This window comes from Cetorhinus maximus, chromosome 3 (genome assembly GCF_964194155.1).
Source record: "Cetorhinus maximus chromosome 3, sCetMax3.hap1.1, whole genome shotgun sequence".
Taxonomy (NCBI): domain Eukaryota; kingdom Metazoa; phylum Chordata; class Chondrichthyes; order Lamniformes; family Cetorhinidae; genus Cetorhinus; species Cetorhinus maximus.
The window spans coordinates 41,296,903-41,310,846 of record NC_135881.1 but is presented as its reverse complement, the minus strand read 5'-3'; the positions used below and the strand labels follow the sequence as shown (position 1 = coordinate 41,310,846).

The 13,944-nt window shown below is 42.1% G+C and overlaps 1 protein-coding gene across 4 annotated transcripts in view; it reads right to left on the bottom strand.

Moving 5' to 3' along the window:
• Positions 1-13,944, bottom strand: part of arhgap12b (Rho GTPase activating protein 12b) — a 247,237-nt gene that overhangs the window by 94,136 nt on the left and 139,157 nt on the right. For all 4 annotated transcript variants that reach the window (XM_078537661.1, XM_078537667.1, XM_078537673.1 and 1 more), the window contains one exon: positions 6,479-6,610. In XM_078537661.1, coding sequence (XP_078393787.1) covers positions 6,479-6,610 — 132 coding nt within the window. The remainder of the gene's footprint in view (positions 1-6,478; positions 6,611-13,944) is intronic.

Sequence of the window (13,944 nt, the reverse complement as noted above, 5' to 3'; positions counted from 1 at the left end):
TTTAAAGAAGCTCTTAATGTCTATTTTTATATTACTTGCTAGTTTATCCTCAAAGTTTATTTTCTCCCTCTATTTTTTTTTGGTCATCTTTTGTTGGTTTTTAAAACTTTCCCAATCCTCTGGCTTACCACTAATCTTTGCCACATTGTATGTCTTTCTTTTTAATTTGATACTATCCTTAACTTCCTTTGCTAACCATGGTTGGTTCATCCTCTTCCTTGACTCCTTCTTCCTCACTGAGACATATCTTTGTCGTGAGTCATGAATTATTTTCTTAAACATCTGCCATTGTTCATCAACCGTTTTTTCTGCTAAAATCCTATCCCAGTCCACTCCAGCCAACTCTGCCCTCATTCCTTTGTAATTACCCTTATTTAAGTTTACAGGAAAGGATAAGAAGCCAGACAACATCCCAGCTGAAGACTTGTGCTCTAGAACTAGCTCCATCCCTAACGAAGCTGTTTCAGCATAGCTTGGAACTGGCATCTATCCAACAATGTGGAAAATGTTCAAGAATGTCCTGGCCACAAAAACGAGGTCAAGTCCAATCTGGCCAAATACCACCACATCAGTCTGCTTTCGATCATCAACAAAGTGATGGAAGATGTCAGCGACAGTACCATCAAGCAGCACTTGCACAGCAATAACCTACTCACTGATACTCAGCTTGGGTTCTGCCAGAGCCACTTGTCACCTGGTCCCATTCCAGCCTTGGTACAAACTTGGACAAAAGAGCCGAATTCAAGATATGAGATGTAAATGACTGCCCTGAGATAAAGGCAGCATTTGACTGAGTGTGACTTCAAAGAGCCCAACAAAAATTGAAGTCAATGGGAATCAGGGACAAAACTCTCCATTGGTTGGAATCATATCTAGTACAAAGCAAACCAGTCCTGGTTGTTGGAGGCCAATCATCTTAGTTCCAGGACATCACTGCAGGAGTTCCTCAGTGTAGCATTCTAGGCCCAACCACCTTTAGCTGCTTTATCAATGACCTCCCCTCCATCATAAGTGGGGATGTTTTCTGATGGTTGCATAGTGTTTAGTACCATTCGCAACTTCTCAGATACTGAAGCAGTTTGTGTCCATACGCAGTAAGACTTGGACAACCTTCAAGCTTGGGCTGCCAGATGGTAAGTAACATTCGTGCCACATTAGTGCCAGGCAATGGCCATTTCCAAATAGAGGGAATCTAACCACCGCCACCACCCCCCCCTGACATTCAATGGCACTGCCATCACTGAATCCTTCACCATCAAAATCCAGGGGGTTATTATTGACCAGGAACTTAACTGGACTGGCCACATACATACTGTGGCTACAACAGCAGGTCAGACACTGGCAATTCTAGGGCAAGTAACTCACTTCCAAACTCTCCAAAGCCTTTCTGGCATCTACATGGCAGAAGTCAGGAGTGTGATGGAATACTCTCCAATTGCCTGGGTGAGTGCAGCTCCAACACCATCCAGGATAAAGGAGCTCACTTGACTGGCAGCCCATCTACCACCTTAAACATTCACTATCTCTACCACTGGTACCTGTGGCAGCAGTATGTACCATCCACAAGATACACTGCAGCAAGTCTCAAAGACTGCTTTGATAGCACCTTCCAAACCCTGCCACCTAGAACAACAAATGCATGGGAACACCACTACCTGCAACTTTCCTTCCAAGCCACACACCATCTTGACCTGAAACTATATAGTTTCCTCCATTGTCACTGGGTCAAAAACCTGGACCTCCCTTCCTAACAGAATTGTGGGTGTGCCTACACTGGATGGACAGCAGCGGTCAAGGCAGCGGCTCATCGTTGCTTTCTGAAGGGCAATTCAGGAGTGGCAATAAATGCTGGCCTTGCCTGTGACTTTCAGAATCCCATGAAAGAATTTTTAAATAAGTACTTTTATTTTAGGCTGCTGTTTGTCCTTCTCCATAACTGATCTGAACCTTACGATTCTCTGCTCACTGTTTCCAAGATGCTCCCCAACTATGACGGTCCCATTTGACCTACTTCCTTCCCCAGGACTAGACCTCGCAATCTCTTCTTCCTCATCGGGCAGGAAACATACTGATTAAGAAAATTCTCTTTAACACAATCATTGTTCCATTCAATACTGGGACATTTGAGGCCTTGCATTATCGCTACTCCATAGTTCTTGCACACACCCCCCCTCCGCCCCCCTCCCAAGTAATTTCTTTACAAATCCATTCCTCTATCGCCCTCCCACTATTTGGTGACCTATAAAGGACATCAAGTAGTGCAATAGCTCCTTTGTTTCTTTTTTAAAAACTCTAACCAAATTGATACTGGCTTTGATGCCTCAAAGATATTCTCTCTCTCCAGCAATGTAGTATTTCCTTAAACAAACTGCTACCCCACTCCTCCACTTTTCCCTCCCCTTCATTTCTGAATGCCCAGCACCCAGGAATATTAAGCATCCAAATTCTTGCTTTTTTTGAACCATGGCTCAGTTATCGCCACTGAATCATATTCACACTCGGCTATTTGCGTCTGCAAGTCACCAACCAGTATCCTTCAAGCATTTAAATATATGCACTCCAACCTAAGTTAGACCTCTTTGTATTTTCTATGATCTCACCTAATTCTGTATTATTTATAATTATCTCTTCCAGCCCTCTGTTCACCTTGTTTCTATTTTTTAGTACTATAACTTGGTGCCCAACCGCATGTCATTATAAACCTACTTTCTAATTCAGAATTTATCTTATATTAGGTGATTGCAATGAAGTGCTATCTTGACATGCACTTCTTCCCCTAAAATTACAAAACTGTGGGGTGCACACTATACAGGTCCTAAAATGCTAACATTTTTACTGGAACAATATACAGCCCAGAGAATAAGGATCAGTTATATGTGTGCTTTTGCCTACACTATAACTGGGTGCATTATATTTGAAAATCTACAGTGCTTAAATATTCTTACAGTTCTACCATACCTATGTGAATTCTCACCTATGCTCTCCACATTTGTATAACATTTCAAATCAGTTAAACATGAAGTGAAAATACACAGTTGACTATTCTGTTAGGCACAAAATACATTTAAGCTATTTGAACAATTAAAAATATACAAAATAACTATCATAATAAAAATTAGAATAGCACTATAGCTAGAAACTAAAGCATAATAAAGGGATAAAGAAATGTATATTTTTCATTGAATAAAACCTTGATTTTTTTTGTTATATAGCTATTTCAAATAGTGTGCACACTTTTGTCAGATTTCCCAAATGAATAGATTTCATCTGCGAATATTGAGACAGTTGAAATATCTGAAAGCCACTTTTTGAATTTAACGTGGTCCATTTGTATCATGAAGTACTGAAACTTGTTTTGAACGCAACAGTTAAAATGCTTTTTTCATGCCCCCTGAGAATCCAGTAGATAAGAGCAGATTCAATTTCAGATACATTGCTCAAATCAATGTGAGAAAAATCACATTCAATTTTAAAGGTGAGGGTGGTTTGGGGGGCGGGGGAGGGAGGTGGTGAGCAGGAACAGAGATGCCTGGGGGCGTATGTACACAAATCTTTGAAGGCAGCAGGGCAAGCTGACATGGTCACTTATTAAAAAGCACATGGGATCTTCGGCTTTATAAACAGAGGTATAGAATACAAAAGCAAGAAAGTTATGTTAAACCTTTATGAATCACTGGTTAAGCCTCAGCTGGAGTATTGTGTCTAATTCTGGCCAACATACTTTAGGAAGGATGTCAAAGGATTAGAGAAGGTGAAGAGGAGATTTACTAGATCGTTACCAGGGATGAGACACCAGAGAAGCTGGAATTGCTCTCCTTACAGCAGGGGAGATTAAGGGGAGACTTAACCGAGATGTTCAAAATCATGTAGGGTTTCAGTAGTGTAAATAAGTAGAAACTGTTTTCAGTGGCACAAGGATCAGTAATCAGAGGACTGATTTAAGATAATTAGCAAAAGAATCAGAAGCAAGATGAGGAGAATTTTTTTAAGCAGCGAGTTATGGAATGTATTGCCTGAAAGGGTGGTGGAAGCAGATTCAATAAATTTCAAAGCAGAATTAGATTAATATTTGAAGGGGAAAAATCTGCAGGGCTCTGGGGAAAGAAAAGGGGAATGGGACTAACTGGATAGCTCTTTCAAAAAGCCTGCACAGACATGATAGCCTGAAAGTCCTTTCTCTATGCTGCATCATCCTATGACCATATATTGTACCACTTTACATATGACATATTGCCATGCAGTCAAATTTGAAAGGCACTTATATAGGCTTGAATTTTCCTGTCAGCGATTTGGGGTCGGGGCCCGCTCGCCGAGGGGAAAATGACGCGGGATGACGTCGGGAGGAACCCCCGACGTCATCCCGGTCCCTTTAAATTTTTAGGAAGGTGGGCGGACTGCGAAATCAGCTGTCCGCCCGCTGACCTGTCAATGGCCAATTAAGACCATTGACAGGCTAATTAAGATAATTAAAGACCTGCCCACCCAACCTTAAGGCAGGTGGGCAGGCCAGGAGCCCCAGCGGACTTCTGATAATGCATGAAACCTCATCCATTGGCGGGATGAGGTTTCATGTCAGTTTTTAAAAAGTCTAATAAAGTTTGTGTGATATTTATTAACATGTCCCATCGCTCATTGACATTGTCACATGAGGGGGACATGTTAATAATTTTTTAATTTTTCTATTTTTAGACTTTACTTACCTGTCACTAATCTCCCTGAGGCAGGACTTTGTCTCAGGGAGCAGCACACTCTTTCGCACGCATGCACGAAACAGCGCACTTTGACAGATGGGAATCCCTCCCACCTCCCCGCCCCGCTCCCCCCCCCCCCACCCCCGGCACAGATAGCGCTTCCTGTCGGGCAGGCCGCTGGGTGGGCCTTAATGGCGGCGGGCCCTGTTTCGGTGGCGGGGGTCGGCTGTCCACCCGCCGCCGAGCCGGTGGGGCCCGCACGCCATCTGAGGGCAAAATTCTGCCCTTAGTGTTTGTTAAAATTATGATTGGGCTAAAAACCTAAATTTAATTTATACTTTATTACTGATACTCAATTGTGCAGAGATGGAATATATCCTATTCAGTCCACAGATTTGCTCTGCCATGTTCGTACACTTTAGTGTTTCAATGAAACTCTGCATCTCACTCGTCATGAGGCATTTTCATTGTATATACCCAGCACTGCATTTTGCACAATGTAAGCAATTTCATCCACCATCAAGATTAATCTCAGTTTTAAACAAGTTAATTTAATTCTTACTAAGACAGAAAATGTTGGAAACACGGGTCAGGCCATGTTTGTAGTGAGTGTAACGAAAGTTAATGTTTCCTGCCCTTTCTAGGTTCTGATAAAAAGTCATCGACCTGAAACATTGGGTGAATCTTCTGGTCCACACCGCTGCCATGTTTGAAGGCGGGGGTGGGTGAGGCGTTTGTAAAATAAAACAAGCTGTCTGCCCACTGTCTTACCGCCCACCACTGATCTCTCTCCCCTGTTAGTGGGCAAGGAAGGCATCAGGCTACCTGCCTACCCTTAGACCTACTGAAGCCCTTAAATGGCTACTCATTACACCTCCACCTCTGTGTAGCAGAGGGAAGTGCAGGCAAGGCGGGAAACCCCAGCAGCTTTCACTGCACAAGCTGCTGGTGGGCAGGAAGGGGGCGCTACCTCATTTGTGAGTGGGGGTTCCATGTGCCCATCACAAGATTGCAAGCCCCTCCACCAGCCTCTAAAATACTGCTGCCATCCACTCCGTCGTTGGGGTCTGCCAGGCAGGCCCATCTAAAATCCCCAGACTCACCTCAAGTCCAGCATCTATGACACTTCTTCTCCGGGGATTGCTCTGTAGTCCCAGCAGTGGCTACTCCTTGATCTTGGTACTGCTGGGACTACAGGGTTGCCTGACAATCAGACTGGATGGCTGCTCTCTAGGGTGGGACTTCCTCTCCGATAGCAGAAGTCCCACGCTAAATCAATTAAGGCTAAACCCAGCTTATTGCTGCGAGGCAGCTGGCTTTCTGATCCGTCCGGCGCCGATGAACTTTTCAGTGGGAGAAGGGGTTTGGGTAACCTGTACCCCTGCAAAATCCATCCCATTAACACTGTTTCTCTCTCCATGATTGCTGCCTGAGCTGCTGAGTATTTCTAGTGTTTTCTGTTATTACTTCAGGTTTCTAGTAAACACAATGTCTTGCTTTTTTATTATAATATTTCTGCCTAAATCACAGAAAAACTGAAAAAGATCCATTTATATAGTGCTTTATCATGTCATTCTGACACCGCAAAGCGCAGACGCTGTTGTTTTGTCAGCAAGCTTGGCAATAAATAAGCACACAACAATGCTCCACAGACAGCAATGTAATTACTTTATAATGAATCAGAGTCATGAATGAATCATTGATGTTAGGAACAGCAGTTTTATGTACTAACCATAAAAAAAATTTAGTTTACTTAACAGGGTACAAGTTAAGGTGCAATTTCCTACCTTTTCAAGGTCCAACTGCCCAACTCCATACGTGCTATGTCTCCAATTTGTCAATACTAAAGGCTCAGTTGGCTTCCTGTCCAAGCTTCTACTTTTACTAACAACTTCTTGTTGCTTTGCTGAGATGTTGTACTATTAACAAAAAAAATTACAATGAAAATATGATGCATGCAATTTACTAAAACTAGCAAAAGCTAAGAGCTTCAATAAATTTGACACAGGTGGAAAACTGTTAGCTCAAAAACATCCTTCAATATAGGGCTGCAAAACAAATGATTAAACTGAAGGTACAGCGAGACGTCAGATGGCTGTTGTACCTTAGCCTCTCTTGCCACGTTTGTGTGTTCAGTATCCAAGAAGCAGTTACATCTGGTGGGAAGAGAGATCTCCCTACAGCCAGAAATAGCTCTGGACAGGAATCAGTCTTGTGCAGGTGCTGTATCCATCTCCCTATAATGATTAGCCTGCTGATTCCAACTTGTCCTCTCTCTGGCGCTTGCAGAATGCTTTCTGCATGTGCACAGAGATCAGCTGGAACAGAGGACACTGGCAGCATTGCTGCCCAATCCCAACCCCAACAGCACCCCCTCCCGCTAACCGACCGATATCCCTTCTACTGCAGCTTGAAGTTCTGAATCCTGCAGTGTTAATACTTAAGGGAGCAGGGAGACTTTACCATCACTAGACATTTTTCTCTGATTTTGATGAACTCACTATGAGCTTCCGTTTCCAGCAGCTGAGATGCAAATATTGAGAGTAGAGATTCCAATGTCTGACCTCATTTGCTGCAAAAGTTACAATGATCCTTTGCTGGACCTCCAAAATCTCATTAATGCACATTCAAACACAAACAACAATTTAACTTTAAGTTTTAGCCCTTTATTTATAGCTTTAATGCAAAGTAAGTCTGGCCCCAGTCCTTACTTCCATCTGTCCGATTGAACAAGGGAGTCAAATGGAAATGGCAGGGGTATTCATATTACAAAATGGACTACTATGGCAACCTCTGCAGATGATGGGATATTTGAACCCACAGGCAAAAGTGGACAAATAGACACTGATCGTGTAAAACATTTACGAGTTGGAATATATGCTAGTGTTTTGTTTTATGCGTCATGGTCCTTCAACTAGGTTTCTTAAAAAAATTAAAATATATAATATATACGGTTTACAAAGTGCATTTCTCTTCCTCCTTAAAAAAATATGGTTTCAAGCAGAGTACAAATCATCAGTTTAACAACATATCTTTCTGCTTATGTTCTTAAAAGGAAACATCAGTTCACACACAGCCTCTAGCTACAGGCTTTTTTTCAAGGAGGCTCAAACTAACAGTTCAACTGCAATACTTGAAAACAACTTAAGGAATTCCACTCACATGAAGCAGATGGTAATTTGCACACATCTGGTTCTTTGTGTATCTGCCCTGCACTCCTCTCCCTGCACAGCAGGAACTTAGCTGTGCAGCACTTGAATTGGTGAGCAGGGAATTAGTGGTAAATATGCGACTCAAAGTAGCAAAAAAAATGGGAATCAGTATACAAATCAAAGGGAAGAGAACACAGGCACACGGTGTTTGAATCCATGCTGACTTTCATGAGCAAAAAATGGGCAAGTGCACACTGGGTCTACATTAATCAATGTTTGCACGCATGTTCAAAACAATACGCTGAGCTTTTCCCCCCAAAAAATATATTTTATTCATATAATTTGTAAAGGTACATTACATAACAGTTCAAATTTGACATTACATAAAATGCAAAACAGATCAGTTTCTTTCAATACAGTAAGTGGCACTCTGAGGTTCCTAACTACATGTACAAAAAAAGATTTACACATTGCATTTATATTTCATATTAAACATTCTCTGACGCATACACCCAGGGGCTTTACATGGGTTCCAGCCCCTTGTTGTACTATGGCAGGAGAGCCTTAGGCAGTGGCCTTTCCCCACAGAACCTTTCTAGCGGCTGCCTCAAAGTTTAGTGCATTCCTCAGTACATAATCCTGGACCTTGGAGTGTGCCAGTCTCCTTCATGGATAGCTCTTTGCACTGGCAGACAGACAAGTTTACGGAAGACCAAAGAGCGCCTTTCACGGAGTTAATACTCCTCCAGCAGTAGGTGATGTTTATCTCGGTTTGTGCACTAAGCAGTCTCTGATTTTTTATTCATTCACAGGATGTGGGCATCACTGGCAAGGCCAGCATTTATTGCCCATTGCTAATTGCCCTTGAGAAGATGGTGGTGAACTGCCTTCTTGAATCGCTGCAGTCCATGTGGTGTAGGTACACCCACAGTGCTGTTAGGGAGGGAGTTCCAGGATTTTGACCCAGCGACAGTGAAGGAACAGTGATATATTTCCAAGTCAGGATGGTGAGTGACTTGAAGGGGAACTTCCAGGTGGAGATATTCCCATCTATCTGCTGCCCTTCTCCTTCTAGATGGTAGTGGTAGTGGGTTTGGGGGTTGCTGTCTATGGAGGCTTGGTGAATTCCTGCTGAACCAGCTGAAGATGGTTGGGCTGAGGACACTACCCAGAGGAACTCCTGCAGTGATGCCCTGGAGCTGGGATGACTGACCTCCAACAACCACAACCATCTTCCTTTGTGTTAGGTATGACTCCAAGCAGTGGATAGTTTTCTCCCTAATTCCCATTGACTCCAGTTTTGCTAGGGCTCCTCGATGTCACACTTAGTCAAATGTGGCCTTGACGCCAAGGGCATTCACTCTCATCTCACCTTAGTGAGGTTATTGCTAAGCAAGTGCCACTTGGTAGTACTGTTGATGACCCCTTCCATTACTTTACTGATCATCGAGAATAGACTGATGGGGCTGTAATTAGTCAGGTTGGATTCGTCCTGCTTTTTGTGTACAGGACATACCTGGACACATAGCTAGGTAGATGCCAGTATTTTAGCTGTACTGGAACAACTTAGCAAGGGGTGCTGCAAATTCTGGAGCACAAGTCTTCAGTACTATTGTCAGAGCCAATAGCCTTTGCAGTATCCAGTGCCTTCACACTGAAGGCTGGCATCTGTGATGCTGGGGACCTCCAGAGGAGGCCGAGATAGATCATCCACTTGGCACTTCTGGCTGAAGATTGTTGCAAATGCACTTATCTTTTGCACTAATGTGCTGAGCTCCCCCTCATTGAAGATGAGGATATTTGTGGAGCCTCCTCCTCCAGTGAGTTGTTTAATTGTCTTGTAATGTATTGTTAGTCTTACATTCTCCAACAATAAAATGCTGTACTAAACTAACTAGTGCATGCATTTTAAGGTCAATATTGTTTGGTTTCATTAAATAGTCATCAAGTCCAAAGCATGAAGTAGGGTATTTGGGGATGGGATGGGGGAAAGAATAATGAAATAAGCTAGACTTTTAAGAGTGGGTAAAGAAGTGTGGATACATAGATCTTTAAAGATTATAGCACAGATTACAAAAGGCCACAAAGAGGGATTATTCTTTTAAAAAAAAGTAAAATATACAAAAGCAAGGAAGTTATCAATTTGAACTAATGGGGAGTACCGTGTGCAGTTCTGGGCCCCATTATAGAAAGGATACCGGTTAGACCACACAAATTACCATGTATAGTTTTGGCCACCATGTTGTGAAAGATATGGAAGAACTAACACTTCATGAGTTGCACAGAAAATGAATTATAGTGATTGGCATTTTTTAAACCAGTAGGGGAGTAGGGATGCACTAAAGCTTGGGGCAACCCAAGCTCAATGGGAAACAGCCACAGTCTAAAGCCCTGCTACCATAGTATACTGAGGGGCTGGAAACAGTGGAAAACCCCACCGACTGTATGCACCAGAGAAGTTTGACATGAAAGGCATATTGTAAATATAACCAGTAACTGCAAATATAATGAGGCACCTGAGAGTGCCACATTCTGCATTGAAAGAAACTGTAATGTACTCTATGTAATGCCAAACTGAACTTTGTTCCTAACATTTTGCAAAAGTACATTACATAAAGCATATTTTGAGAAAAAAAGTATGTGTTACTCACAGTATAATCATTGTACTGTGCAGTGATTCCTTATATTGATGTCTATACTATCAATATTAAAAAATTTTTTGCACAGATATAGACTGACTGAAATAACTAGTTTCCATTAATAAATGAGTTGCATTTCAATTATCCTATATCCCAAATATCCTGAAAGATTAGCATGGCTTTCAAATCTACATTTCCGAATGACATTTTAGTTTTTATAGTTTTATAATTTCAGGAGCCTACATTAAAGGTTGCAGAGCTTCATAATTCTCTGTGAACACCTGCCTTAATGTCAATTACAGTAATCATATTATAAGGTCCAAATTTAGTTCTCCATCCAAGCGCATGTTTAACTCCCTAAGGTTTATAATTGTGTGTGAAATAATTTCTCCACATTTTTCTCTGTTAGTCATCTTGTACCCTACGTCAATCATAGTTGTGGTGTCATTGACATGCTTGGAGAAATATGTAAATACTCTGAATTTATTATAAAGGTATGCAATTGTGGTTCTGCAGTCACTCTCCTTTTTTTCCAGAAAAGGGCAGCCTATGTTTGGCATTTTCTGTACACAAGGGCATTGATGCAAGTAGAACTCAGCTGTGTGATAGACTGAGCCCTATTCCCATTGCTCCATCCTGCTGCACATCGATGGCCCAATGCACAGTAACCCTTTGGCCCAAAGAAACAAAGATTACTTAAATTTAGGCTTCTCCAGGCACTTTTTCTCATGTCCAAAGAAACAAACAGCTTCAATAGACATGCACATGTATCCTACAAAAAAAGTGATCTTAACGCTTAAATTATTTGGTAATGAACATGACTTGGCTGAATAAACCTCTTGATTCTCACTAAGTATAACAGGAGGCATCTTGTTCTTATTCTCTGAATCACTTTGATAAAATGACCAAATGGTACAGGCCATATTTCTCAGACTATAAACTATAATTCAGATTTATCAAGAAGTAAATCACAACAAAAAAATCAACACCAGAGATCTTACTAAATTACAGAACTTTACTTATTGAAGCTGCTGTAAAGCAACAGAAATACTTGTGTTCTGGAGATTCTACATATTAATGCTCAAGTTGGTTCAGTGTTTACAATGTAAATTGTGCACAAAATTAGGTATTCACTGAGTGTTCCTGCCAGTCCCAGTTTGTCAACTACCTAGTGAAGCAGAAATCCACTATCAAAAATAGAAAAAATAATGCCCATTAGTCAGATAATAGCTTAATGGGTAAACATAAAGATAAACAGTGGTAAGTATTCAAACAATTATTTGGTATGCTACAAAACCAGTACAAATGATAGTTGGGGGGGGGTGGCGGTAACTTTGTAGTACGTGTTGGTAACTGGTTGAGAGGTAGCAGGCAGAGTGAGGATAGAGAGGACAGTCTCTGATTAGTGGGATGGGGGGTTACCATTGATCAGAAACTGAACTGGACTAGCCATATAAATACTGTGGCAATAAACGCTGGCCCAGCCAGTGAAGCCCACAACCTGTGAATGAAAAAAAAAGTAGTGGTGCACAGAACCATACAGGGTCCTCAGCATTTTACCTCATATGCTAAGGGACATGCAGATGGAGTCGAGATCAGCCATCATCTAACAATGGTGTAACCGGTTCGAGGGGCTGAATAACCTTCTTCTGTTCCTTCGTTAAACACATCTTTGCATGAGATAAAATATATCCTAACATTTCAATTAAATATTGAGCAGATGAGGAAGGATGATTTGTTTTTCCCAGGAGGTGAAAGGGGTAGGTGGCTTTTAGGACAACACTTCACTTGCTAGATGAAGGTTAATCTTAGTGCCTTCAACTATTTGTTTGCTAGCATAGAAATTGAGTATTGCTGAAAAAGAGACATGTCGAAGCTTTTCGTCTTGTACTCATCAGGGCACTTCGCAAAAAAATGAATATAAGGGAAAACAACAATTTATACTGTATAAGAGAGCGCTGATTGGTTGGCAAGTGGACTCTAATTGGTAGAGGCGTTGCCATGGAGAACGTACCAGTGATGGTGATTGAAAGTTAACTGCCAAGCATTGTTTGAAATTTAAACCAAACAGCTTGACCCTGATTGGTCAAGGCACTGTCCTGAGGAATGAGTCAACGAATGGCTGTCACTTATTGTTTAGCTGAAACAGGCGTAATATGTGAGTACATCTTCTTTCTGTCTGCAAAGTGTGATGCTAGGTATGTAGGCCATACGTCCCAAAGACTGGCAGATCATATTAAACAGCATGTCCCAGACTGTAGCCAACCAGCCCGTGCTTGCAAAACTCAAAATACAGTGTCCAACATTAGGTGCGATTCAGCGATTGGTCAACATTTGCTAAACAATCCTCAGTGTGCTAAGAATTATACTGACAACCAATTTAAGATCGTCAACCAGGATCAATGTGGCACATTTGCATGTACTGGAAGCTACATATGTTAACACACATGGCCCAGTTCCTTGCAGACAGAAAGAATAAGTACACACGTTGCCTGTTTCAACCAAACAGCCAATCACTGACTCATTCCTCAGGGCAATGCCTTGACCAATCATGGTCAAGTTACTTACTTTAAATTTCAAATGATGCTTGGTAGTTATGTCAGTCACCGTCACTGGTCAGAGGTGAGTATGGTGGCCATTACCAAGGAGAAGGTGCTAGGAAAACTGAAAGGTCTGAAGGTGGATAAATCACCTGGACCAGATGGATTACACCTCAGAGTTCTGAAGGAGATAGCTGAAGAGATAGTGGAGGGGTTAGTGGTGATCTTTCAGGAATCACTGGAGTCAGAAGGATCCCAGAGGACTGGAAAATCGCTAATGTAACCCCCCTGTGTAAGAAGGGAGTGAGGCAAAAGACGGGAAATTACAGGCCGATTAGCCTATCCTCGGTCGTTGGTAAGATTTTAGAGCCCATTATTAAGAATGAGATTTCAGAATACTTGGAAGTGCATGGTAAAATCGGGCAAAGTTCATCAAGGGGAGGTCATGCCTGACAAATCTGTTAGAATTCTTTGAGGAGGTAACGAATAGGTTAGACAAAGGAGAGCCAATGGATGTTATCTACTTGGACTTTGAGAAGGCCTTTGACAAGGTGCCGCACAGGAGGCTGCTCAGTAAGATAAGAGCCCATGGTGTTAGAGGCAAGGTACTAGCATGGATAGAAGATTGGCTGTCTGGCAGGAGGCAGAGAGTGGGGATAAGGGGGTCCTTCTCAGGATGGCAGCCGGTGACTAGTGGAGTTCCACAGGGGTCAGTGTTGGGACCACAACTTTTCACTTTATAAATTAATGATCTAGATGAAGGAACTGAGGGCATCCTGGCTAAGTTTGCAGATGATACAAAGATACGTGGAGGGACAGGTAGTATTAAGGAGGCGGGGAGGCTGCAGAAGGATTTGGACAGGTTAGGAGAATGGGCAAAGAAGTGGCAGATGGAATACAACGTGGGGAACTGTGAGCTCAT